Genomic DNA, 27,940 nt, shown 5'->3' with positions numbered 1-27,940 from the left:
AAGATAAATAGGAATTTGATGGGTAGGAAAGTAATGTATGAAAAAGGAAAAGTGGGTGACCTTGGGAGACTCAATAAACACTAATAATTTGCCTATCAATTTTCAATGGCTTGCTATTGCCTTTGAACAGTTGTTCAATTAGATCATAGGGAAAATTAATGCATAAGAATTAGAGTTAAATTCTAAAAGGTTGGGATTTGGAGAAAAGATCTGAATTAGAATTGGCAGTTTATGTTTACTTTGGCAAGTAAGATTCTTATGTGGGGAAGCGAGAGAGCAGTAATAAAGAATATAGACTAGACTGGCAACGAGGGGACTTGCAGAAAGGAAATCGGGTAGGATTTAAATGCAATAGCCAAGAAACCATGAAAACAAGAAGTAGGTACAACTGAGAAGAGAAAATAGGAGGTATTGGTTCTGTGAGATACTTGGAAATAAGAATCTAGAAGGGCTTGAGACTTAATAGAGGTAATGACCGGGAAAGACCTTAGGGTTTGGAATCAAAGTACAAGTGCGGGCTTCATAGAAACAGGAAAGTGCAAGGGATTTAGTTCGCTGGGAATTCAACCCTCAATCTTATTTCAGACAAAAGGAAACCAAGGCTCCAATAACTAAGGCCATCCAGGAGAAGAGAAGGAACTTAAGCTATTTCCCGAGGATAGGTTGGGGTTACAGGAACCGCTAGAGCAGAACTGGGCTCAAGTGTACGAACCACTCATTTCAACAGGTGGGTGCGTGACAAGGACCCGATGTACCTAGCCCCGAAGCGGATCTGAAAGCCATGAAGTTTCCTCCCTTCTCGCTCCCGACCTCACTCACCAGCTCCGCGCGCCTCTCTACCCCGGAGTAGGTCCAGACGTACTCACACACGCGGAGACCAAACCAACAAGCGCGTGAAGCTCTTCCGGAAGTGTGGGCGGGCCCCACACCCTACTTCCGTTACTATGTTGCTGCCTGCAGGCCTGGGAAGCTTTGTATAGACAGGAAGCGGAAGGGCGGAACTTGGAGCCCTCGCCAATCGATGCAGAAGGCTGAATCGCTGTGGCCCGTTAAAATCGAACGGAGGAGGTGGCTTCTTCCGGCTGGGTCCAGGAGATAGCTGTGTAAGTTGAAGGACGTCGGCTGTCGAATTTGTGGCTTTAACAAGGTAAGTCAGGAGGGCTCCCCGGCTCGGACCTAGTACCTCGGCTTTGTGGAGCTGAGCTAGACTGACCGTTTCTGATTCGGGAACTCCACGAGGTCTTCTCTTTGGGAGTCGAGAACTGTGGGGAATGGAAAAGGGGCTAGAGAAAATGAGGATCGAGGCCTAAAGGCTCCTGCAGCAGCTAGGAAACCTCAGAGAGCAGCGGTTAGGCTCAGCCGCTTTCCGAAGACTCTTAAATTGCTTTTTCTAGTGGGAAAAGATGAGACCCGTCGCTGAAGTCTCCCAAGGTCACCCACGGATAAAAATTGAATGAGGACTCGGACTTCTGACCCCATCTCTCTTTTCGCCTGTATGGCTGTGGATGTTTGTTGACACTAAGTTTTGATTAAGAAACTGGCAACCAAGCCTCCTTTAGTTGTGCGGCAACCTTTGTCAGAGCGAGAGCTAGTGTGGCCTGGCCCTTGCTTTTTTCTCCAGGCCTGTGTGTGTAGGAACAGCGAAAGGACTTCCTGAGAGGAGAGCTGTAGCTCTCTTTTGTGTTTGGTTTTACCCCTAAGTGATGAACTCATCACTCCAGATGGATATCCAATCAGACAGCAGAATAGCAATATCGAAGAACAGAGAAAAAGCAAGGGCAACTGGTCATTTTAGGCTTTTAATGAAATGACCATTTTATAGGCAGAGACAGGCTTGAAAGGATTGGTTATATTTAATACTGGTTAGTGGCTTAATTAGAAATAAATGAGGAGATTCATCTACTTAGACCTTCCTATAAGCAGCGTTTAACATTAAATCTCAAGTTCACAAGGAATGTTAGTTGATTTCCTCCTTCATTTACATAGCTTTCTAAACTTAGATGTGACAAAGACAAAAGTAAGTTTCAGTTCAATTATTCCATAAAGGGTACTCCAACATGAGGGTTCCTGATCTTTGCCCTAAAATAACTTGCCCTTTGTTGAAAGGTGCAGACCTAGATGTTTTGAGGCTTACATCCATTGTTTATCACACCAGCAACATTTCCACTGCCCATCTGTCTCAACCTTTTCTGAGTTGACCTCCTTTAAGACACTCTAAATTTCAGTTCCTATACCATGCCCTTTCCTAGGATCAAAGTTGTTTTGAGAAATATCGAACATCAGCCTTCTATGTTGTGTAAATTAGAGTAAAATTTAAAGCATCATAATATTGTTTCAGTTGGACACCACTCCCTCCTAAAAAGTTTTGTTAGACACGAGGTAATAGGAGTTATCAGTTAATGAGTTGATGAAGTTAAGGCATGTTTTCTGTAGGGTTTCTCACTAACTGACATCAGTCTAAACCTGGTGGCGCCTGCCTGTAATCCCAGCTGCGTGGTAGGCTAGGGAAGGAGAATTGTAAGTTCAAAGCCAGCCTTTAGTAAGGCCCTAAGCAACTCAGTGAGACCCTGTCTCTAAAATATAAAAAAGGACTGGGGATGTGGCTTAGTGATTAAGCACCCCTGGGTTCAATCCCTGGTACCAAAAATAAGACATCATCCCATAATTTTTTAAAAAGTATCATGGAATGAATGAAAAATTAGCCTATAATAGGTTTAGTAAAGTGAAACAGTTGATATGAAAATACATCATAAAGGGTTTTTTGTTTGTTTGGTACTGAGAATTGAACCCAGGAATGCTCATCACTGAGCTACATCCCAGTCCCCCCCCCCCACTTTTTTAAAAAATATTTTTAGTTGCTAATGGATTTTTTACTTTATTTATTTATATGTGGTACTGAGGATCAAACCCAGGCCTCACACATGCGAGGCAAGTGCTCTTCCACTGAACTACAACCCAAGTCGGCCAGTCCCCTTTTTATTTTGAGATGGGCTCTTGCTAAGTTGCTGAGGCTGGCCTTGAACTTGCAGTTTACCTGCTTCAGCCTCCTAGGTAACTGACATAAAGCTTTCTTTTAATGGAGTCTTTCCTAATGGGGTTAAACTGGTCAAGGCCTGTGAAGGAATCTAAAAAAGTTTGGATTTTCTTCATTGATCCAAGAACCTTTCTAAATCAGTTTTCAAATTAAGGTCTCAAATTTTCATTGCCAATTCTTTGCAAGTGAATGCTCCTGCAGGCCTTTGAATGGTCAACAAAAACGTGCCAGTTTCCATAGCAACAATTCCCTCTTCCATTTCAAGACCTGAGTCATTGCCACTGCTTACCAATCTCCACCAGAGATCACTGTTGCCAGTGAACTCACAGTGTGCCAAGTTGTGGTAGATAGGTGGTCACACATATGAATTTCCAACTGATATTCTGATATTTATGGTGACCTTTTGAACATATCTTTTTTTTTTTTTTTTTTTTTTTTTTTGGCAGGGGCGGGGGGTACTGGAGATTGAACCCAAGGGTATTCAACCACTGAGTCATATCTCCAGCCCTTTTTATTTTGAGACAGGGTCTCCTAAATTGTTTAGGGCCTTGTTAAGTTGCTAAGACTGGTTTTGAACTTGCAATCCTCCTACCACAGCCTCCCGAATCACTGGGATTATGGGTGTGTGCCACCATGCCCACCTAAATATGTCTTGGTGGCATATTTTGGGGGGGGGGGGTATATATAATTACATTTGATTTTCTGTTTCCATTACTTCAGTGTTCATTAGAATTATCAGTGGCCTTGTTAAAACAGATTGCTAGGCCCTAGAGTTTCTAATTCAATAGGTCTATGGTGGAATCTGGGAATTGGCATTTCTAACAAGTTTCCAGTCATGCTGATTCTTCTTAGTGGTCTAAACTACACTTTGATGTGCTCCCAAGATCCAGAAATTGGATTTTTTTTTTTTAACATTACCTGGGGACCTCTTTCCACATCGATACACAAAGTTCTATGCACATTATTATTTCCTCCAACTGAACTTTTCAGTTTTTCCATTCATAACAGGTATTTTTTTTATTTGTTTTTGGTACCAGGGATGAACTCAGGGACACTTGACCACTGAGCCACATCCCCAGCCCTATTTTGTATTTTATTTAGAGACAGGGTCTCACTGAGTTGCTTATGCCCTACTTTTGCTGAAGCTGGCTTTGAACTCATGATCCTCCTTCCTCAGCTTCCCAAGCTGTTGGGATTACTGGCATGTGCCCCCACACCTGGCTACAGTATTTTTTTTTTTTTAATTGGGTCTTGCTATGTTTCCCAGAATGGCCTCAAACTCAGATCCTCCTGTTTCAGCCTCCTGGCATGGTGACACACATCTGTCATACCAACTACTCAGGAAGCTGAAACAGGAATAATATTTCTGTAAAAATAAATTCCTAGAGGAAAAATGAACTAGCTAAATGGAAGAGTATACAAATAATTGATACTACAAGTTGTGCTTTAGGAAAGTTGTACCAGTTTACACTCCAAGCAAGCTTATAATTTTATTTTTTTGCAAACTTCTATTTTATGTCTAGCTGTTTTCCTTTGTTTTTTTTTTTTTTTTTTTTTGTTTGTTTGTTTGTTTGCTTGTTTTTTTGGTGCTGGGGATTGAACTTGGGGCCTTGTGCATGCGAGGCAAGCATTCTACCAACTGAGCTATATATCCCCAGCCCTATATTTTTCCTTTCCTAAGATAATTAAAATGTTTGCCCAAGTTTTTTTTCCTGGACTTTTTGGTTTCACTGTTCATTTCAACATCCTTTATCTATTTTGGAATAAGAAGTTAAGAATTTCAGCTTTCCCACCATCTTCAGTGGCTAGTATCAACTCCTTTTAGTAGATGATACCTTGTCTACCCTCCCTTGGAAGTCCTAAGTGACTTATAATAGGGAGCTGAGAGTTAAGCTAATTGGTGTCCACTTCTCTGAGAAAATTTGAAAGTATCATAGGCTCCAACTTTCAACTAATCTTAAAACTGGTTAATTCAATATACAGTATACTAATGTGACTAAAACCTGGAATTAAAAATGTTAAGCTATACTGGTTCAGGGTGAACTTAGTGACTACTGTGTTCTTTTTCTATGCTGGATGATGTGACATATTCTGGGGTGTTTATGAAATTATAATCAAGGGGCTGGTGTTGTAGCTCAGTAAGAGAGCTCTTGCCTAGCACATGTTATGCACTGGGTTAAATCGTCAGCACCACATATAAATTAAATAAAGATATTGTGTCCATCTACAACTAAACTTTTTTTTTTTTAAAGAAAGTAGTCAAGATGAAGTCCTGCTTTCAAAAGCTCCTCTTAACTGGCAAGGCTTTTGTCACCATTTTTGCTACTCCTGTGTTGGATGAAACATAGATGAAATTTTACCACAATAGTTATTTGCACTGACTTTAGTTTTTTAACTAAGAAAAAATCCTATTTTATTTTAAATTTCTTCAAAACCAATTTATTGTTGCTTTCTTTTTTTTTTTTTTTTAAGATTGAAATAATGGCAGGTCCAGAAAATGATGCCCAATTCCAGTTCACTGGTATTAAAAAATATTTCAACTCTTATACTCTCACTGGTAGAATGAATGTAAGTATTAATGATATCTTTAAGGAGTTGTATTTTTCAATAATATAACAGTAACAGTAACTTTTATTTATATTTTTCTTTCTTTTTCAGTGTGTACTGGCTACATATGGAGGCATTGCTTTGGCTGTCTTATACTTCAAGCTAAGATCTAAAAAAACTCCAGCTGTGAAAGCAACATAAATGGTAAGCTGGGCTGGGGATGTGGCTCAAGTGGTAGCGCGCTGGCCTGGCATGCGTGCGGCCCGGGTTCGAACCTCAGCACCACATACAAACAAAGATGTTGTGTTCACCCGCTGAGAACTAAAATAAATAAATAAATATTTTTTAAAAAAAAAATAAATAAATGGTAAGCTGACGTTTCCAAGTCCATAACTAAGCCACTTTGATGTTAGGGGCCTCCCTCCCCAACTATAAAAGTAAACTATTGTCATTTTTTGCAAATATTATTGCATGTAAGCAAGCAAGCAAACAAAAAATTGCCCATCTTATTTATCTATTTTTGTTCTTTTTAACTTTTTAAAAAATGTATTTTATTTCATTTCCAGTAGTTTCGGGCATCTCTTTAATTTTATAACTATTTTCTTATGATTTGAATGCACATGTTCATTGACATGGGAACTATACTTCACAGAAAAAAATCTAGAATTTTTTGAAGATAAATATTACAGTGAATGTTTTTGAGCATGAAGTATAGTCTATATCTATGAATGTTTCCTTAGGCTGAAGTGCTTTCCCAAAGATTATGGGGTACCAACTTTGTAAGGGTATGTCTTGTCTATCCAATGTGGAATCTTGTTTCTAATTTTTGTAAATTTGATGAGTAAAATAAACTGTGTCCCTTTTTACTATTTGTATTTTTCTTAAAATTATTTTTGTCCTTATTTGTTAGACAACTTGTGTATGCTCTTTTCATAATACTTTTTTTGGCAGTGCTAGGAATTAAACCCAAGGCCTTGTACAGCCTGGGCAAGCACTCTTGCCACTTAAGCTGCTCCCCTAACCTTAACTGACCTTTTGTATACAGTTACGTATGTTCTTTTCAGTAGTTTCTTTGCTAGTTTCAGTTTTCAAATAATGAATTGTCTTTTCTCTGAACCCCCATAAAGTATATTTTCTCCTCAGACTCCATTTGCCCATTCTTCCTTTATATGTATGGTGCTGGGAATTGAACCCAGGGTCTTGTGCATGCAAGGCACATACTGTACCAACTGAGCTATATATATCCCCAGCCTCTCACTTGCCCATTCTTAAATGAGTAATTAATCTGTGGCGTTAGTGGCAGGTAATATTCAGGAATCCCCAAATCCACATCTTTATCTAATATAGCTCTCCTTCAGAGATTTTCTTCTGTGAAGTTTTTCCAGTCAAAATTGTTGACCTTAGGGATTGCATATTCCAGAATGATCCATGACTACTTCTTTACAAAGAGGTAGTATTTTGCCCAATTTTCTATGCAAGTGAACTTTGTAATTACTTAAAAGTAGTATTGGAACACATTTTATGTCAAAATTGTCTTTGCTTTGTTTATAGGATTCTAAAATGTGTGACCTCATCTGTTAAGTTCCCATCCCTGGAGAAGCTAATATCAACTCATCATGTAATATTCAATTTGTACAATAAATTATGAACCTGGAAAAGCTGGTTGTCTTTATTTACAAGATATCAAAAATATAAAAACTGTACAAAATGCAACAAAGGCAAAAACTGGCAGTGACTTGGTCTAAATCTTTTAGTTTTCCAAAGCAAGGCTCAGTACTGGAGGTAAGCAACTGAAATGTCTGTCTGACTTCAAGTGTACTAGGTTGTATATGTAGCCATTTTAGCTGAAGTAGAACATGATAGCTAAATCTCTTCACCTGTTTTTAGAGTGTTTTGGTGCACTCAAAACTCAAAAGGTATAAATTGAGATGTTAGTGGGTGGTTGTACTTCATCTATATCTTAGGAAGGAATTTTAGTTCACCCTACCCAGTTACATAAATTCCACTAATCATGGGCCAAGAAAAATGTTAGTGGGTCATTTAACATAGTACTTGAGTGCCATACAGTAACTTCATTTTTACAGCAGAAACATACATGCTCATAGAATTCTTCAGCTAAAATTCAAGACAGTATTATATTTCTTAATTTGAATCTTGAAGCAGGATGAATTTTTAAGATCAAATTTTTTTCTAAACATAATAAATTAAAATAGCATTTGAACAGAAAATGCATAGTTTCCACACAATCCAAAGCACCATAAATGTCCCCTCCACGAACATAGTATCTCTCTTATTCAACTAACGGAAATTAGTTAAATGTGGTTGCTGTAGAAACGTGGAACTGTCCTGTTCAGATTTTCTAAGCAGCATACTTCCAGATCCATATAGACAAAAACATTCTTTGTAGCTTAAATATTAATCACTGAGGTATTTGCTTTTTAGTCTCCCTTTTTCAAACAGTAGCTTCCAGAAGGTCTTTAATACCAATGATTTATTGCGGACTATAAGCTCCTGCAGCTAGAACCAAATTTCTTCGAGTAAAATGGAGGTGTACAACTGGTGTTGATTTGGTCATATATGTACCCAATAATAACTCCTGTGAATTCTCAGGTAAATTTATATGCCCAGTGGCTGTAGTAAAGTCATCAGTCTCTAAATCTTCAAATGCTTTGATGGCATCCCATAACCGAACTGTATTATCCATTGAACCTAAGGGGAAGTCAAAGGAAACCATTAGTTGCATCTGTCATATTTAGATTCTGACATTTTGCTGTATATATTTTATGTGTTTGCCACAAAGCCATTACCTGATGCCAAAATTTCACCATCTCTACTAAACCTAAGTGAACAGACTGTGTCAGTGTGGCCTTTTAATTCTCCAACCATCAAACCATGTCCAATATCCCAAAGGAGTACTCTGCCATCCGTCGCTCCTGTAGCCAGGAATCTCCCATTGGGAGAAAATGTCAAGGAATGAATTGGTCCCTAGAAAAGAATTCCATGGAAAGTATCAAAGTAGAGTTAAATATATCTAAGGAAATAAGACAAAGTTAGAATTTTAGTTTAGTGGTATGAATGTTATCTTTAAAATGTATGAGTTACTGGTTAGTTTAAAAAATACATTTATCTGGAAAGTGCTGGAATAATGAAGTTTTATATGAAATACCTTGTGTCCAGTGAAGATCCTTACACAATTACCATTCAGGACATCCCAGAGCCGCACAGTTCTGTCTGCTGAGCCCGTAGCAACATAATTTGAATTTGGATGAAATCTGGTACAATTCACATCAGCAAGATGACCAGCAAATATCCTTAAAGGCTGATAATGGTCTGTAGCCCAGAGCCTTTTAAAAGTTATGAAATATAAAAGATGATAATTAGGAGTTATACCTGTAAAATGCCAAAATAGATGGGTTCCCATTAAGCCAGCCAACTATATGGAAGAAGATGGAATGACTGAGACATTCTTTAGAAAAAGAATTGATCTGGTACAAATCTTTAGCTTTCATAATTCCTTTTTTTTCTTTTTTTCAGAGAGAGAGAGAATTTTAATATTTATTTATTTTTTAGTTTTCGGCAGACACAACATCTTTGTATGTGGTGCTGAGGATCGAACCCAGGCCGCACATATACTAGGCGAGCGCGCTACCGCTTGAGCCACATCCCCAGCCCCTCATAATTCTTTAATTTTATATACTTTCTGTATTTAATATTCTATATTGCCCCTTTCTCCTCTTCACTCCTAGTTTAGTCTAAACCATTAAAATATATTTTCCCCTAGTTTTGTGTACCATATAATTAGTTTCTAACCTGAGCTACCTCATCTGGAACTTTTAAAGAGACAATGATAGGGAAACAAAGCTACTCAAAGTGGTAATGGAAGAAATAATCATCTAATGGGGGAGATTTTATAAGTTAACTTTAAAAAAAGCAGGACTCTTGGTATAGACATATTGATATGGTAACTCCTGTCCCAAATTCATTTTCAAATAATAGCTATAAATTCAGATGTTCTCCAAAAGTTGTTTTTTTCTTAAATAATGGAAGTGAAAATTAGTATGGATGAAGTTGGTAATGCTCAACAAGAAACCAGTATGTTCACTGAATAAACACAATCACAAGATACCATGTTCTTACCGAGCAACTCGGTCGTGGCCCCCTGATACAAAATAATATCCATATGGAGAAAACTGTGTGTCCCATACTGGATAGTTGTGTCCTTTATATCCCACCAAGCAAGTAAACGTTTGAAGGCTCCACAATCTAACAGTTCCATCCTCTGAAGAGGAAAGCAGGTAGTTCCTGAGAGAAGAAAAATTGGTACATTCCCAGATTATATTCCCAAAATAACATTTGGTTACCTGCCCAGATTTTCCTTACATTTGAACATTAAATATAATTTATTAACATGTTACATCACTCTCAATTTATACATGGAATTCACAGATACCAAAAGCTGAAAGTACTGAACTATTGTTAAAACCAAATGTTAGCCTTGACATTACTTACAGAGAACACCTACTGAATGAGACTATTTTAAAATAAAAGGATAAATGTCAGTTCAAAATAATGTTGGGTAATAAAATGTATAGTCAAATAAGCTTCATTGGGAAAGTTTAAGAAATGTGCTGCTGCTTTGGGCTGGGGATGTGGCTCAAGTGGTAGCGTGCTCGCCTGGCATGCGTGTGGCCCGGGTTCGATCCTCAGCACCACATACAAACAAAGATGTTGTGTCCGCCAAGAAGTAAAAAATAAATATTAAAAAAAAAAAGAAATGTGCTGCCATGTAAAACTCAACAATTTTTGGCTCTAAAATGGAGATGCTATTTTCCTATTCTATATAATTGTTTAAGAATTAAAGAGGGGAGGCTGGGGATGTGGCTCAAGCGGTAGCATGCTCGCCTGGCATGCATGCGGCCCGGGTTCGATCCTCAGCACCATATACAAACGAAGATGTTGTGTCCGCCGAGAACTAAGAAAAAATAAATATTAAAATTCTCTCTCTCTCTCTGTCCCCCCTCTCTCACTCTCTCTTTAAAAAAAAAAAAAAAAAAAAAAAAAAGAGGGGATTGGAAGTGCAGCTCAGCAGTATAGCATGTGCTTTGCATGTATGTAAAGCCCTGGGTTTAATCTCCAGCACCCACCACTGCAAAAAAAAAAAAAAAAAAAAGGCTTTTATGGGCAGTAGGCAGACTACAAACATGGTAATAATACTTTACAAGGATAAATACAAAACCTGACAGTTTTCACTAAAATCAGAATTAAGTCTGAAATCAAATAAAAATGTATCATGATCTGTCTGGGGCTGGGACTGTGGCTCAGCAGCAGCACACCTGCCTGGCATGTGCAAGGCACTAAGGTCGATTCTCAGCACCACTTATAAATAAATAAAGGTCTATCAACAACTAAAAATAAATTAAAATATATATATATATGTAAAAATATATATATAAATATATTATATAAAAATATATAATATATATATAAATATATATAATATATATATGTATAAATATATAAATATATATATATATATATATATAATATATTATCTGTCAAACAACAACAAAAACTCATTCAAAAAGTTTCATAGAGGAGGGGCTGGGATATATAATTCAGTTGGTAGAGTGCTTGCCTCGCCTCACATGTACAGGCTCTGAGTTCAATCCCCAGCACCACGGGGGGGAAAAAAAATTTCAAGAGGAAAATCTTAATAGATTGAAAGCTATTATCTAGCTAAGTAAGATACAGATGGTCTTATGAATATAAAATACCCAACCCATTACTATACATTCCAGATCATGAAAAAACAGGTAAATAACTACATACATACCTTGGAATCATATGGCTAAAGGGAAGACCTAAAATAGCAATAGCAATTATATATTTCCTTTTAGTATCTTCTTAATTTTTGACATGGTCTTACTAAGTTGCTGAGGCAAGTCTTACACACAATCCTCTTGCTTCAGCCTCCTGAGTTGCTAGGATTACAGGTACACATCACATACAACAGTGCCTGGATTTCTTAGTACTTTTTTTTTTTTTTTTCCAAATAATATGTTATATTTTGTGCATGTTCCAGTATTGAACAACAAATCCCAAACATGATGTATAAATATAGTACACCAATAAAAATATGGAAAAAGAAAAAAGGCAGTCTTTAGTACTTTTTTTTTTAGTTGTAGATGGACATGGTATTTATTTTATTTATTAATTATTTTTATGTGGTGTTGAGGATCAAACCCAGTGCCTCACACATGCCAGATGAGCTCTCTAACCCTGAGCCACAACCCCAGCCCTCTTTTTTTTTTTTTTAAAGAGAGAGTGAGAGAGGAGAGAGAGAGAGAGAGAATTTTTAATATTTATTTTTTTTTAGTTCTCGGCGGACACAACATCTTGGTTGATATATGGTGCTGAGGATCGAACCCGGGCCGCACGCATGCCAGGCAAGCGCGCTACCGCTTGAGCCACATCCCCAGCCCAACCCCAGCCCTCTTTATCTTCTGATTATACAAAAGATAAAGTTCCAGTTCATAGTTAGTATACCATTAATATCAGGAATTTATTTTTTATGTACCAACAGACACAAAGCAAGGACTCAAGAAATTCAACCCCTAATTAGGGTTATACAAAGCTAAAGCTGATTTTCGAAACCCAGTTAGCTCTGAACTGTGCATCTTTTAAAAAAACTTTTTTTAGTTATTGATGGACATTTATTTCATTTATTTACTTATATGTGGTACTGAGAATCAAACCCAGTGCCTTACACATGCTAGGCAAGTGTTCTATCACCGAGCCACAACCCGAGCCCAGAACTGGGCATCTTGAAGTCTATAAATTGAGGTATATATGAAGTTGCTATCTTGTACACCAGTTCCCCAAAATGAATTAGCAAATGGCAAGATTATAAAAGGTTATAAATGAGGTCTGGGGTTATGGCTCAGTGGTAGAGCACTCGCCCCACACATGCAAGGCCCTGGGTTCGATCCTTAGCACCACATATGAATGAATGAATAAATAAATAAATAAATAAAGTTTTTTTTAAAAAAGGTTATGAATGACAGGCAACCATGAGATTTTTCTAAGAAAATTTTCCAGGCATTTGTACTATGCTTCCAGATATTACCTCTATAATATGGAGGTAATATAAAAATACCTTCCAGATATTTTTATATTACCTCTACATGGTATAGCAGTATTTAATTTTTATTGTTTGTATTTTACCTATCTGGACTGAAGCTGGCTCCATAGACAGGCCCACTGTGACCATATAAAATCTTCAACTCACTTGCAGTTTTCTCATCCATGATTCTTTCTAAGACATCGTCTGATTCTTTGTCTATGAGGTTAAGATCTAAAATGGTCCAGAAATATTTTTTTAAAGTACATTAATCAAAACATTTTAAGACAATCACATTATAGTTCAGGAGAAGAACTAACATTTGAACAGTTCTTCCTATATACCAACCACTGTGCTAACATCTCTAAATTAGGTGATATCATCCCAGTGTGCAGAAGATGAAACTGAGGTTCAGAACAGTTGGTTTGCTAGAGTGCACACAGGTACTCAGTATTAGAACTAGATTGAAATTCAAGTTTTTCCATTATACCACAATGTTTTACAAAAATGAAAACTATGTAAATACACAATAATTTTAAATGTGTTACTATGGTTAGATAATTTAAGTTTAGCCAAAAAAAAAAAAAAAACCTTTAAAAATGGAATTCTGAACTTATTAGATCTTTTTTACCCAATTTTATGGCTGAAACAAAAAGTATTCTTCTATTATTTAAGATTTTAAATAGTAGAATAATACTACCACCTCAGTCTCCTAATAGCTATTCTGATGCTTTTTCACTGCTGGAAATGTTAGCATTTAAAGAAATTAAGTGAATTTCTGAAAAAATCGGTATCTAGTATGTATATTCCATGGAATCAAGACTGGCGTAGACTAATGGAAAGCTCACACCCCAAAAAGTCATCTCAGTTACCTGATGCTTGTTTGACACTACGAAGCTTTTTGGGTGTCACAGACCAGACTCTAACTGTTGAATCTGCAAAACCTCCAGCAATCAGACTAGAATCATCAGTGACATCCACTGCGGTGAGGCCCTGCCGATAAAAAGAAGTTTTATTTTATTTTTTTTTTTTTTTTAAAGAGAGAGTGAGAGAGGAGAGAGTTAGGAGAGAGAGAGAGAGAGAGAGAGAGAGAGAATTTTTAATATTTATTTTTTAGTTCTCGGCGGACACAACATCTTTGTTGGTATGTGGTGCTGAGGATCGAACCCGGGCCGCACGCATGCCAGGCGAGCGCGCTACCGCTTGAGCCACATCCCCAGCCCAAAAAGAAGTTTTAGACTAAACACTACTCTTTTTTTTTTTTAAAGGAGAGAGAGAGAGAGAGAGAGAGAGAGAGAGAGAGAGAGAGAGAGAGAGAATTTTTTTTTAATATTTATTTTTTAGTTCTCGGTGAACACAACATCTTTGTTGGTATGTGGTGCTGAGGATCGAACCCGGGCCGCACGCATGCCAGGCGCGCGTGCTACCGCTTGAGCCACATCCCCAGCCCAACACTACTCTTTTAAAGGAAAAAAATACAACCATATGTTAGAGACTTCATAATGATGGCTATTTTTCTCATATAAAAAGATCATCTGAGGGGCTGGGGATGTGGCTCAAGCGGTAGTGCGCTCGCCTGGCATGCGTGCAGCCCGGGTTTGATCCTCAGCACCACATACAAACAAAGATGTTGTGTCCGCCGAAAACTAAAAAATAAATATTAAAATTCTCTCTCTCTTAAAAAAAAATTTTTTAAAAAAGATCATTTGAGATTATATTCCCCTATAAAACCCATGTCTGAAAGCTCTTATTTGAAAAACATGTTATTATTTACCCACTTTTTGCCCTCTATCTATGGAGAACGTAACAGGAAGCAAATGTTGTTTTTTGTAGTTTACTGAATATATCATCAGTAGCTTATTTTATCTATTAAGATACGTAGGGGGGCTGGGGATGTGGCTCAAGCAGCAGCGCACTCTCCTGGCATGCGTGTGGCCCGGGTTCGATCCTCAGCACCACATACAAACAAAGATGTTGTGTCCGCCGATAACTAAAAAATAAATATTAAAAAAATTCTCTCTCTCTAAAAAAAAAAAAAAAGATATGTAGGGTTTTTTGTTGTTATTTTGGTTTTGTTTGTACTGGAGGTTGAACCCAGCGGTCCTCTGTCACTAAGCTATATTCCCAGCCCTTTTTATTTTTGAGAACAATATACAACTTATGGCATAGATTAATTAAGACACTTTTGGCTGCAGGTGACAAAAATCCATATCAAACTTTCATGGGGGGGGGGTTTGGGCCCACATAAAGGAAATGTCCAGAGTTACACCAGCTTAAGGCATGGTTAGATCCAGGTACTCAAGACACTATCCAGTCTCCAGCTCTTTCCATCTCACAACTCAGCTGTCATCTCTGTCAGTTTCATTCTTGTGTAGTTTTCTCCTTGGGGTGGCAAGATGGTCCCCAACAAAATGGAGCTTACATTCTATAGGGTTAGGGCAACCAGCTGTAATCATTTAAGTGAGAGAAGAGTTATGCATCAGGCTCCAGGGGCCAGGCAGTGACTATTCAGTCCACTCTTCAATATCCCCATGGTTTCATCCATAAAATGGGTGATGTGGGATTTGAAAGATAGTGCAGGTCAATAAGGAAATCAGGAAGTCTGGATTCCATCCCTATCAATGTGTGACCTTGAATTAGTCATTTCATTTCTCTGAGTTTAAGTGTCTTCCTATTTTACAGTTACTCATGTTCCTGGTTTAAATTAAAGGTAGGGGGATTAAACTTCTTCTACCAAGCTTCTACCGGCCTGCAGGGTTTTGTCCTGGAGGAGTCTTAAGGCTCAAAACACAGGGAAAGCCCCATAAACAGGAGGGGATGCATTCTAGAGTTTGGGGGGGCAACTCCAATTTCTCATTAGCTACGAATCCAGGCCATATGTCTCCATCTCATGTTCAAGAAACATGGTGGCCACCCCCAGTGGAAAAGGCCAGTTAGCCTGCTTTCTCTAAGAGATTATGCACAAGTCTGCCCACCTAACCTATCCTGATTTGGCTTAGCCCAATGAGGAAGAGAATGCTGCAGACATCATAATTCATATGCCAGTATCTCAAGCAACATATCCCTTTTCACTTTTTGAGACAGGTTCTCATTAAATTGCTTAGAGCCTGGCTAAATTGCTGAGGCTGACCTTGAACTTGAAATTCTCCTGCCTCAACCTCCCCAGTCCCTGGCAAGACATGTAGAATGCTTAATAAAAAATATTAAGTTTAGGGTTGGAGATATAACTCAGTTGGTAGAGTGCTTGCCTCGCATGTACAAGGCCCTGGGTTCAATCCCAGCACCACAAAAAAACAAAAACAAACCAAAAAAAAAATATATTAAATTTATATGAATTTTTACACCAAATTCAATAGGGATGAACCAGTCAAAGGCTGGAAGAATTTTAATCAGTGAAATGAGGGACAAGTATAAGCAAGGGCCTTTTAAACATGGCCTTCTATCTATTCTCTATAGCATCCAATTCTCTTTTCCCATCTTTAAATTATATCAACAATTTAAATGACAAAACTCCATTTTAGTTAACACATTTACATTTATCCTAATGGTAAATCACCATTTTATACGACTCTCTAGGCAGATATTGTCCAATTATTTTACCAACCTGGTAAGCATTGAGGAAAGTATAGAAACAAATGGAGGGTAAGCAGTCTGGCCCAAGGCGCACTCGTTTGGTGGTTTCTTTCATATTCATTATCTTATCCAACTTATCTGAATCTTTCAATTCGGGAAGAGGGATTCTGTGGGGGTAAGTGGGGAGAGTGGGAATTACTGTTTGAGTATTAACAAACTTGAATCCTGTGTAACATATCTTAAAGCTCCATACAAATGCTGAGGTTTCTTCCTCACCTGTTTTGAGGTGGAGCATTGGGATCTTGTTTTTTGCTTTTGGATCCAATACTATCTTTTTTAGGCTTCTTCTTTTTAGGTTTTCCTTCTTCATTTTCTCCTTCCTCATCCTCATCATCCAAAGGTACCTCAATTTCTGGTTCTTTTAACAAACCAAAAAATACCTACAAGTCAAAAGAACCAGCATTTTTTAAATTAATTTTTTGTTCATTAATATACTCTTTGCACATCTTTGACAGGATGAATCACAATTACAATATAGTAATTTATGCCCCAAGGCAGGGTTCTGAATTTGTTTACCAATAGCCATATGCCCCTTTTTCTTTACTAACAGAACCCTGATTTTATTGGAGTAGTTAAATCATTTCTGTTCTCAGGCTCCCTTGCAACTAGGAATGGACATATAACATAATTCTGAGTATACTGGGTATGGTTTACAAAAAAAAAAAAAAAAAAAAAAAGTTTATCTCCTTGATAAAAAAGGAGACTCAGTCGGCCTTTTGTCCTTTCCCCTTTTCCTTCATAGTAGTTGCAAGGCTGGCACTGCAACAGCCATTTGTGAGCACAAAGAAGGTCACATTCTAAAAGTGGTGGACCAAAAACTTGAAAGAGCCAGGGACATTGATGGCATTGTAAAGCTATGCCAGTCCTAGAGGACCTTCCTCTGCATTTCATTTCACTTGAAGACAAACCCCTTACTTGTTTCAGCCACTGTAGTCAGGGTTCTGTTAATGCAATTATTCCCAAATCCTCACATATATACACCGTCCTTAGGGCATGAAATTTTAAATACAGTGTAAAATTATTCTCAAACTAGCTACAAAAAAATATAAATTATGTAGATGAAAATGTTATGATTTTTCATAATCTGCATTATATAGTTCTTAGGTTTATTCCCATACCTTTGATTTGTTTGCCTCTCGTTTAGCCTCTCCTGCCAAACTTCCCACCATCGCATCTATCTGTTGCTTACTACGCGGCATCCCATCAAAGATGTCAATGTAGAGGTGCTCCTGAACTATGTTCCATATCTGATTGTTCTGTTTCTCCTGAAGATGCCTCTTCAAGAGTTGATACGAGTCACGGGAAATACGCAGAACAAATTTACTTGTTCGAAAATCCAACATGGTTTCATTCCCTTTCATGTGTTCCTTTTTGGTAAGACTAGATAATACTCGTAGGTCATCCTGGTAATAACATTCCTGATCTCCATGGAACCTGTTTCAGTGATTTTAAAAAGTCATTTTTCAATGTAATCATCAAGGGATCTGCCTTTCCCCCATATATTTATAAACCATCCCAGAATATTTTTAGAAAACCCTGAACTAAGCTGTAGGACCAGAAGTAACTCATTTAAAAATGACTATAATTCAGTTTCTAAATTTGTCCTAAAAATGACCAATTTAATTCTCTAATGAAATTTATCATTAACATTTTTAAGAGAAGAATTTGAAATAAACATCATAAGTGAATGAAAGATAAGATACCCACCACTGATAGACAGTTTCTTTTGTTTACCATCTTTGATAGACATTTGAGAATGTCAGAGCTCTTTGCTGAATTATTTTTTCTTTAAACCCTACATTTTAAAACTTTATTATAAAAAATTTCAAACACATATAAAAGCAGAAAATGTTATAGAGTGTATTCAATGTACCTATTACAGCCTCAACAACAATCAATACATGGATTCTCATAAATCCACCATTTTTAATTATTCCCAATGTTCTTAATATCAAACATTTATTAAATACTTATATTTAATACTATTACTAAAGAACAAATATTGATAACAAACAATAAGCATTTCCATTTACTATTCCAAAAGCAATTAAATAAAGCCTTCAGCCTTACAAACAATTAGTAAATTTAAATGTGCTTCTCTGTTTTAACAAATCTTAACTTTCCTAAAAAGTAAAATTAAAGATATATATTTGGCACTAAGAGCAGCATTAAAGAAAAATATTTATAAAACAATGACTATCTCTGGAGGCTGAGGCAGGAAAATTCCATGTTCAAGGTCAGCCTCAGCAACTTGGCAAGTCTACCTATCTCAAAATAAAAAGGACTGGGGATGTGGCTCAGTGGTAGAGTGCCCCAGGGTTCAATCCTCAGTACCAAAAAAGAAAACAATGATTTAAGATATAGGGTTCTAGCTCTGAGATAACAATATCAATGGATTCCTAAACTATTACTTGTTACCCATATAGACTCACCATTAAATGAACTCAGAGTTTCTAAGATTTGAATGAAACTAGAAATCTCAGCCTCTTGGGGTTCATATCAATCACTGCCTATTACCTTCATCTGAGCATGGTGGGGTCCTGGCAAAGGCTGAGCTTGTCCATAACTGTCTGGGAGACAGAGTCCTCTATGATATTTCACCTTCCTATCTTCCTATGAGGGGAGATGGCTATAACATGAGACTGGAAGAGCAAGAGGTATTTTTTTTTTTTTGGGGGGGGGGGCGGAGGGAGTACCAGGGATTGAACTCAGAGGTACTCAATCACTGAACCACATCCCCAGCCCTTTTTTTGTATTTTATATAGAGACAGGGTCTCACTGACTTGCTTAGTACCTTGCCATTGCCAAGACTGACTTTGAACTCAAGATCCTCCTGCCTCAGCCTCCAGAGCCACTGGGATTACATGAAGGTGCCACTGTGCCCAGCTAACAAGAGGTTTTTTGATGACAGTACTGTAAGAGAAATTAGCTTCCAGAGTAGAAATTTTGTCATTGTCATCCTTAATATTTTTTTTAAGAATACTAAGCTGCAGAGCATTTCTATACTTTCTATGAAGCATCCTACTATAATAAATGTATACAATGACATAAGAGTTCTATTGTTCCTCTATCACTACCGTGTTATCTGACAAGTCCTGGCTTCAAGCTCTATTACTTGCCTTAAAGAGCTCTCATTCAAACTATTAAATGCTGCTTTCCCTTGTCTTCTACAGCTCAACACTCTCCTGATTTTCTTCCCTTTTTCACTAGCCTTTATCTTATATTTGACCATTAAATGCTAGAGCTCCCCGAGGCTTGGACATAGTTCTCTTATTAATTTTATATTCTCCTACAATCACATCCATATCCATCAATATTGCACATAACTCCAATTTATGATTCCATTCCTTACTTCTCTAAGCTCTTCTAACAAGGGAAAAACAGGAAGAAGGGGAAAAGGTGACTATTGATTGATAAGGTTTGGAGGTTACTTAAATGAGTTGGAGCATACCTGAATTGCAACTAAGACTATTCTCACACCTGACAAACCAAGTCCTCTTCCAGAGTTTTCTATGTCAGCTGAAGGGAATCCCTATGCATCTGCGGGGCCAGAAACCTGGGATTATCAATGATACTTCCATCTCCTTTACCTCCATATTCAATCCATCAAGTGTTTCATCAGTTGATCTATTTCTCTTTACCTCCACTACCACAACCATGATCTAGTCCTGTTTCTCAAATGCTATTAGCATTTGAGGTAGGACAATTCTTTAAGTATACTACCTGCCTATCCTAGAACATTCAGTATCCTTGCTCCTTCCCCTAATCACTATGACCACCAAAACAAATAAAAACAAAAAAAACAACATCTCCTTGCATTGGCAAATGACCTAGGGAAAGAAGGAATATCAGCCCTAATGAGAACCACTCAGAAATTTCTAAGACTGATCAATCAATAGTCAGTCTCCTCACCATCTGTTCCCCATACCATGCAAGAAAGATCCTTGAAGTTGCACATTTAATAATGGCATGGCCCTCCAATGACTTCTATAGCAGAAATGCCTCATTACCCCCAAATATCCAAAACACCTGAATATTAGCTGGGCATATAGACACCTAAGACCACATTCCCTACCTCCATTGTATCTAGTATAACCACTGGCTGAAAAATTGTAAATGTGTGTATCTTCTAGGAAGAATATGGCCCTCCCTGCTGACTATAACAGAGATATGACTACTTAGAGCTAGAAAGCCATCATGTCACATGGTGGAAGCTTCATGACAAGAATGATAGAGCAATAAGGCCAAGGGAGCCTGTATCCCCAATAATCAAGGACCCTTAATACCAGTTCTGAACTTTTCTACCTTTATGAGAAATAAACTTTGACTATATTTAAGTCTATATTTAAGTCTCTTCTTGGGTTTTCAGTCTAATCTATCAGTTTCTTATGGCTCTTAGAATAAAGATAAAAAGAATTTTATTTATACCATCATTATTTTCAGTGACTCTCAGCCAAATCCAATCCTACTCAATACAACTCTCTTCTGCTCTAAGGACAAACAGAATTTCAATGTGGTCTGAGAACCTATTGTTCTAGCCCCTAACCAATTTTCCAGCTGCATATTTTATCATAACCCACCCCATTCTCTATTCCAACTACTACAGTCTTCTTTCAGTCTTTGCAGCTACCATGACCCTCGTGCCACAGAGCTTTCATATATGGTTTTCCCCTCTTTTCTTTATCTGGTTAATTCCTATGCAATCTTCAGATCTCACCTTAAGTATGGCTTCCTCTGGAAGCTTCTCCTGACTTCTCCAATTCAATAATATCCTATGCTAGATTCACAAAGTACTTTCTGTATTGCAATTTTACATTTGTGTGATTACAGTTGTGTGTATGCGTGTATAAATAAAATATATGTAAAAATCCACATACTTCTCAAAGAATGATTTTGCTTCATTCTCATGTTGATTATAGACTAGCTCCAAGTACATGTGTACAAACAGAGGATAAAAGAGTTGGGATAATTCTGCCCGATGGCAGTCCAGAGAACATTCAATGAAGTGTTTCAGTCCACTATAGTATTCTTCATACATTGTGGGGTCTCCTTGTTGGTTGTAGGCCGACAAGACAGCACTGACATCTGGCTGGTCTTCCACAGCTACATTTCCAACTGTTTAAAAAATGAAAGACAACTTTTAAGAAAATGATCTGATATGTACCATGTGACTACTGCTGTTTTGATATGGCTCAAAAGTAAACTGTTTCTCAGTTTGTCCCTTTCCTCTCAACCTCTCTTCCCCAACCCAATCACATAATCTTTTAATAGGATTTTGCACTTGTTTCAGTTACCCAGGCCAAAACCCCTTCACATGTACACATCTTAAAATAAGTTTTCAAATCAATAACAAAAAATTCAATATTTTTCCTAGAATTACATTATTTTTAAACACAAATTGTATAAAAGATCATATATGCAGGGATGAGGCCCTGGATTGAATCCCCAGCACCACACACATAAATACATGCAAATCAAACAGTTTATTAAATCTCCTCTCAAGGCTCAGTGCAAATGGCATCTCCCACCACCAAGCCACCAGCTATAAACATTTCCCACTCTCTGAGCTACCCAAATAATTTGTGACATTGCTGCAACATTTTCTGTCTCATGTGTGTGTGTGTGTGTGTGTGTGGGTTGGGGGGGTAATGGGAATTGAACCCAGAGCCTTGTGAATGCGAGGCAAACACTCTGCCAATTGGGCTATATCCCCAGCCCAATGCTTTCTATCTTGTGTTATTTTCATATGTACACTTGTAAAATGTCAGCATTTTAGGATGCCTTTTATTATCTCCAAAAGATGATGAGTTGTTACTCAATTATATAAGCTTAAAGCAACCTCCATAACTACTATCTCAAGGCAGAAAACATGGGTATTTAGTAACATGGCAATGCCAAACAATGATACAGTTGTCAATCAAACCTGACAATACTGGGTTTTGAACCTAAGGCCTTAGTCATGCTAAGCAAGCACTCTACTGCTGGGTTCACAGCTATGGATCACTCTTATGGCTTCTTTTCCTCCTTTCTGGTTTCTCAATTAAGATCTAAAAATAAGCTTCTGAAGTGCTGGGCATGGTGGCACACACCTACAATCCCAGCCATTCAAGATGCTGAGGCAGGAGGATAGCAAGTCTGAGGCCAACCTCAGCAACTTAATCCCTGAAAAACTTAGTGAGACACTGTCTCAAAATTAAAAATAAAAAAGGTTGGGGATGTGGCTCAGTGGTTAAGAGTCCCTGGGTTCAGTCTTCAGTACCAAAAAAATAATGATAATAAACGACTTAGCAAGGCCCTAAGCAACTTAGCAAGACTTGGTCTCAAAATTTAAAAATATTTTTTAAAAGGGCTGGGGATGTAGCACAGTAATAAAGTGTCCCTGAGTCCAATCCTCAGAACCAAAATAAGTAAAAAGGCTTCTGAAGCGATAAGAGATAATAGCAATATAACAAACAGTATGATTTGTTTTACAGTTCATTCACAAAATTCAGTATTCAGAAAAGATTTTTGGTAGAACACGCCTGCAATCTCACTCAGGAAGCTGAGAAGGAGGATAACAAGTTCAAAGTCTTAGCAAAATCCTGTCTTGAAATTAAAACGTGAAAGAAACAGTGGTATGTGCACGTATGTGTGTGTGTGTGTGTGTGTGTGTGTGTGTATGTTTGCGTGTGTGTATAAAGGACAGGGAGGCTGGGGATGCAGCTCAGTGATAGAATGCTTCCCTAGCAATGCTTAAGGCCCTGGGTTCAAACCCCAGTAAGCCTACCCCAAAAAAGATTCTTCTCTGGGGCTGGAGTTGTGACTCAGTGGTACAGCACTTGCCTGGTATGTGTGAAGCCCTGGGTTTGATCCTCAGCACCACATATAAAGAGACAGATAGATAGAAAGAAGATCCATTGACAACTAAAAAACTATTTTAAAAAAGATTCTTCTCAATCACATTTTAGCACATTTCTATTTATGGATTAAAATGCTATGTATTCAAACTTCACTTTTGGCAATGCTGCAAAGATTAGGCCTCCTAAGTACAGATTAACAGCTATGAGAGGGCTGAACTGGATAATTTAATTCAACATTTATTGATCACCTTTGTCATCTTATATCCCATAAAAGTTTCACTGCATGGACTTTGTGACAACAGTTGCTGAGAGAAAGTGGGGGACACAAGTGTCAGGAATGAATACAGAAGCATGAACTTTTCAGAATTAGGCATTTCATATATATCTGAGCCTCATAATAACCTATTGAATAGAAAAAACTCAACCTTAGGAACAGGCAACACACAAGTAAAACCAGTAGGGACAAAAAGGTCTGTCCCACACCTGTTCCTGAATTTGTGGCTCTCAAATTCTGCCATACATTAATACTCCTTAAAAGCACTTATTGCAGATTCACAGACTTCACCTCTAGATAGTCAGAGCCTGGACTGATGCCTAACAATTTGCATCCTCAAAACATTTAACACTGGTGGTATGTGGCCCATATTTTGAGTAATATTGACAACACTGTGTTCGATCAGTCCCTGGCTTAGTGGTCCAAAGCAAGTCCTCAAGAAATCTGTTTCCTCCTCATCTCTAAAGTGGAAGTAATGTCTACCTCACAGTTCCACTGGGAAAATTAAAATATATAACTTAAAGTACTTATAGAACAATAGTAGAGAACTGTACAAATAGTGTTAGTGCGGACCTGCCCAAGGCTCAAAAGTCCAATAAGAGAAAAATCAAAAATCTGAGCTCCCCGCCTTTCTGCGCCCCTCTTCCCCATGCATCCCGCTGCTCAATAAGTTCTGCTCAGCCTCTAGCTGGAACTGACAGCTAGGAAGAGGGTTTGACTGCGCAGCCGGCGCACTGGAGAAAGGGGCGGGCATGTGGCCCTAGAGGCGGGCCCAGGAAATTCAAAACAAGCCCGCAGAGGTGCAGGCCTGCCAGCCCCTGCCTTCCCGGCTTGCTCCCCTTTGAGCCGGTCCTTCTTCCCCTGGACACCGCGGCTCACCTTTCCCCGGAGCCACAGAACCTGAAGCTGATCCTGAGACGACTGTGGCCCCTGAAGCACCAGTGCTGGGAGGATCGGAGGCCGTAGAGCCGGGGGCAGAGGCCGTGACCCGGCTGAGAAGCGCGCTCGCCGCCTCAGTGCCGGCACCGTCCACCTCTCCCGGGGTTCCGGAGCCCGCCACTGCCTCTTCCAGCAGCCGGGCCTCACGGCGCAGCGCCTCCTCGGCCTCGCGGAGGTTACTCTGCCGTAGGAATTGCAACACCGCCAGCAGAGTCTGTCGGTCGTGGGGAGCGCCGGCCTCTGAAGCAGCGGCGGGCACCGGGGCCGCCCCCGCCGGGGCAGCAGCAGAGACAGCCACCGCGGGCTTGGGGGTCCCGCCATCCCCGCCAGCCGATGACGATGCCGCAACGTTCCCGCCGCCGCCGTTGGGGCCGTTGTTGAGAGTGCCGCCGCTACCCTCGCCTGCGCCGTCGCCCGCCTGTGGAGGTAGCAGCGTTGGCGGTCCCTCAGGCTCTAGCTTGACCGCCACCTCCGTCTGCTCCTCCGCCAGCGCCGCCATCTTGCGGCTGAGCCACCTCGCGCCGTCAAGCGTGATTGCGTTTTCGCCACATGGAGGGCGGGGAGGAGCATTTCACGACCTCTGTGGTAGGCAATTTACGGCAGGAGGAGGAGCGAAAGAGAAGGAGGAAAGGAATAGGCGTGAGAGCTACTTTCAAAAGTGAGTGAAGGGCAGGCAGGAAGTGGGAGCTGGTGACCGCCTATTACATTTGCTTGATAATAATTACCAATTATTGCTGGCCAGCTATATACACGCACTGTGATAGACATCTTACATGATATGTCATTTAATTCAGCAATCTTGTCCCCATTTTCCCTGTGGACTTTACGAATGGCTTAACCGAAACCCAAAGAGGTTAAATAACTTGTCAAAATCACACAAGAAAAAGGAAGTGTGAAGATGGAAATTCAGGATTTTTTGGTTGCGGCGGGGGTGGGGTGGGGGGTTGGGTACCGCGATTGAACTCTGGAGCACTCCGCCACTGAGCCACATCCCCAGCCCTATTTTGTATTTTATTTAGAGACAGGGTCTCACTGAGTTGCTTAGTGCCTTGCCCTTGCTGAGGCTGGTTTTGAACTCGTGTTCCTCCTGTCTCAGCCTCCCAAAATGCTGGGATTACCCGCGTGCACCACCACCCCCGCAATCAGGGTGAGATTTTTGATTTACTAGGCAGGGTCATGGTCCCTTGCTAGCGTGAAGAAGCGGAAGAATCCAGATCTTTACATTCACTAACCCTTAAAATTGAGGGATCCAAGTCTGGTGAGGGAGGAGAGTGAGACTGGGATTTAGGATAGAGAAAAATACTGGATCTTAATGGAAATGGCCAAAAGCCTTGAGATGCAGAAAACACAGTTATAATCTTGAGTAGCATGCCTTTGGCCCACAGCCTTATAAAATAAGGAAAACACTCAAGGGAGGAAAAAAACTGATGCGAAATTGTGCACCTCCACCCTGGATCCATCTCTAGTCCAGCCCCTGATATCGCCTTTCTATAAATATTGGACCCTCAGCCCAAGGCACAGCTTCTCACTCTTGAGTCAGCCCATATTTTCTCTTGAATGTATATCTATCTTCCTAAATAAACTACTGTCTTTGCCTTAAAAAAAAAAAAAAAAAAAAAAAAAAAGTTTGCCATGCTAGTGGGAACACCTTAGGAAGGTGGGGTGCAAAGGTCTAGAACTGAGAGAGGCTGGACCATATTGGCCAACTATAAGTAGGGAGAACAGAATTAAATTGGGATTAAGTTCTAACAAAAATTGCTCATCCTGTTCAAGAGTTTTCACTCTTCCCTTAGGTAAGATGAAGCCATTGGAGCATTTTCAACTAAGAAAGGGAATAGCAGATTTATGGGTTTATTAATTGTAAAGAAGCAAGAATAAAGGACTGGAGATGAGGCTCAATGGTGGAGTGCCCCTGAGTTCAATCCCTGGTATTTCCCCTCGCCAAAAAAAAGAGGTCCTGATGTGTTGAATATGTGTATTAGATGAAAAAGACGAATGTAGAGACGCTTGATTGGTTCTGTAAGGGTCTAGCGAAACGTCGGAGAAGGAGAGACCACACGAGACTAGCTCCATGCAATGGCAAGGGGGATTTATTAGGGATCCGTTCCAGCGCACTGGGGCTCCGTGCTCACTCAAGAAGGGAGAGCAGCCCAGAGCAGAGGTCAAGCAGAGCTTAAGTACACTTTTTGGAGAGGGTGGGGGGCTTTGCATACATCAGAACAAATCATCACGACGCGTGGGAAAATTGAACAACAACTCTGATACATGATTAGTCCATTCATTGGCGGGAACAGGCTGGGCAGGGGTGATTGGTCACTTCTAAACTGGGTACACATTCAAACTGATTGGTTCGCGCCCTGTGACAAACTGCACAGGGCCCTAGGCTGAATGGCCAGTAGGGGGTTGTCTTAACTATCTTAGGAATCTGGGTGTAACAGAGGAACTTAATAATACCTAATCTTTTACATTTTAATTCAAGCTTTCCATCTTAGAAACTTTACCCTTTCAGTTCAATATTTTAGGAAAAGAGAATTTAGTGTTTTACTTGTAAGTAATATGTTTGCCACATAAGTATAATGATATTTTTACCAGTGCCCTTTAACAAATTAAGAAATTCCAGGCTGGAGATATAACTCAGTTGTCAGTTGGTAGAGTGCCTGCTTCATATGCACAAGGCCAATCTTCAGCACCACAAAAAAAAAAAAAAAATTTTTTTCTAATTCTAGTTTTCTAAGACACTCCCACCCCCCCCACCCCTGCACCTTTTGTACTAGGGATTGAATGCCAGGGCACTTTACCACTGAGCTACACACCCAGCCCATTTATTTATTTATGTAGAGATAGGGTCTCATTTAGGGCTCAGTTCTTACCCCGACGCCAGTCCAATAAGTAGGACACAGTTGTTGTTTTTAACACCTTTATTTATTTTTTAATATTTATTTTTTAGTTATAGGTGGACACAATATTTTTATGTGGTGCTGAAGATCAAACCCAGTGCCTCACACATGGTAGGTGAGCGCTCTGCCTCTGAGCCACAACCCCAGCCCCTATTTGCTTATTTAGTTTTTTATGTGGTGCTGAGAATCCTGAGCAAAAATCCCAGCCGAGGACACAGTTCTGATAAAAAGGAAAAAGACATTTTATTGCTTTGCTAACAGAGAAACACTGGAGCCGCCTGTTCTAGAAGCTGTGATTCTGCCCATCAGGGAGAACAGAGGGCTTTTAAAGAGGTGATTCAGAAGTTACATTCCATGAGTTCTTTGTCAGAGTAGTAATTCACTTGTTAATTTGGGAGACAGTTATTTCTGAGATTTTTCTGGTGCTCAAGGTCAGAAAACTGCCTAGGACCTGGAAGAAAGGTAACCCTGTTTCCCCTGAGATTAGGGGAACGGGAGAGTTTAGGGAGGAGAAGAAACAGAAGAAAAGAAAAAATCACATCCTTTTAAAAATAAGTCACAGTGGCAGGGCAGCAAGGGTGATATTCAAAGCCTAAAGTGGACCACTGTTAGGCTACCACAAAGGTACATCCCTGGCCTGTTTTACTTTTGATATTT

At 39.2% G+C, this 27,940-nt stretch overlaps 3 protein-coding genes across 5 annotated transcripts in view; 1 reads left to right on the top strand and 2 right to left on the bottom strand.

Moving 5' to 3' along the window:
* PDCD11 (programmed cell death 11) overlaps positions 1-904 on the bottom strand; it is a 44,248-nt gene extending 43,344 nt beyond the window's left edge. For all 3 annotated transcript variants that reach the window (XM_081268046.1, XM_081268047.1, XM_081268048.1), the window contains exon 1: positions 820-904. The gene's annotated coding sequence lies outside the window, so the exon portion shown is untranslated. The remainder of the gene's footprint in view (positions 1-819) is intronic.
* A 98-nt stretch (positions 905-1,002) lies between these two features.
* ATP5MK (ATP synthase membrane subunit k) lies at positions 1,003-7,239 on the top strand. The gene is made up of 4 exons (XM_081267408.1): positions 1,003-1,147; positions 5,507-5,602; positions 5,693-5,785; positions 7,133-7,239. Exons 2-3 carry the CDS (start codon positions 5,516-5,518, stop codon positions 5,780-5,782), a joined length of 177 nt encoding a protein of 58 aa, XP_081123534.1. The 5' UTR covers positions 1,003-1,147; positions 5,507-5,515; the 3' UTR covers positions 5,783-5,785; positions 7,133-7,239.
* Positions 7,240-7,300: 61 nt separating this feature from the next.
* TAF5 (TATA-box binding protein associated factor 5) lies at positions 7,301-25,022 on the bottom strand. The gene is made up of 11 exons (XM_081267396.1): positions 24,327-25,022; positions 21,212-21,449; positions 17,453-17,768; positions 16,551-16,714; positions 16,306-16,441; positions 13,574-13,694; positions 12,806-12,935; positions 9,719-9,883; positions 8,748-8,925; positions 8,389-8,566; positions 7,301-8,290 (listed from the first exon to the last, which is right to left on the bottom strand). Exons 1-11 carry the CDS (start codon positions 24,883-24,885, stop codon positions 8,073-8,075), a joined length of 2,403 nt encoding a protein of 800 aa, XP_081123522.1. The 5' UTR covers positions 24,886-25,022; the 3' UTR covers positions 7,301-8,072.
* Between the last annotated feature and the right edge of the window lie 2,918 nt (positions 25,023-27,940).

The sequence above is a fragment of the Spermophilus citellus genome (assembly GCF_964194105.1).
Source record: "Spermophilus citellus genome assembly, chromosome: 15".
NCBI classification, from domain to species: domain Eukaryota; kingdom Metazoa; phylum Chordata; class Mammalia; order Rodentia; family Sciuridae; genus Spermophilus; species Spermophilus citellus.
This window is presented reverse-complemented; position numbering and strand designations above follow the sequence as displayed.

What these genes read in the sequence shown, in the direction of transcription:
- TAF5 (XM_081267396.1), bottom strand. Translation starts at nt 24,885, where the DNA reads ATGGCGGCGCTGGCGGAGGAGCAGACGGAGGTGGCGGTCAAGCTAGAG. An exon ending in TTCTGTGGCTCCGGGGAAAG is followed by an intron (nt 21,450 to 24,326) that starts GTGAGCCGCGGT and finishes TTTTTTAAACAG; the next exon opens with TTGGAAATGTAGCTGTGGAA. An exon ending in GGCCACGACCGAGTTGCTCG is followed by an intron (nt 8,926 to 9,718) that starts GTAAGAACATGG and finishes AACTTTTAAAAG; the next exon opens with GCTCTGGGCTACAGACCATT.
- ATP5MK (XM_081267408.1), top strand. Translation starts at nt 5,516, where the DNA reads ATGGCAGGTCCAGAAAATGATGCCCAATTCCAGTTCACTGGTATTAAA. An exon ending in CTCTCACTGGTAGAATGAAT is followed by an intron (nt 5,603 to 5,692) that starts GTAAGTATTAAT and finishes TTTCTTTTTCAG; the next exon opens with TGTGTACTGGCTACATATGG.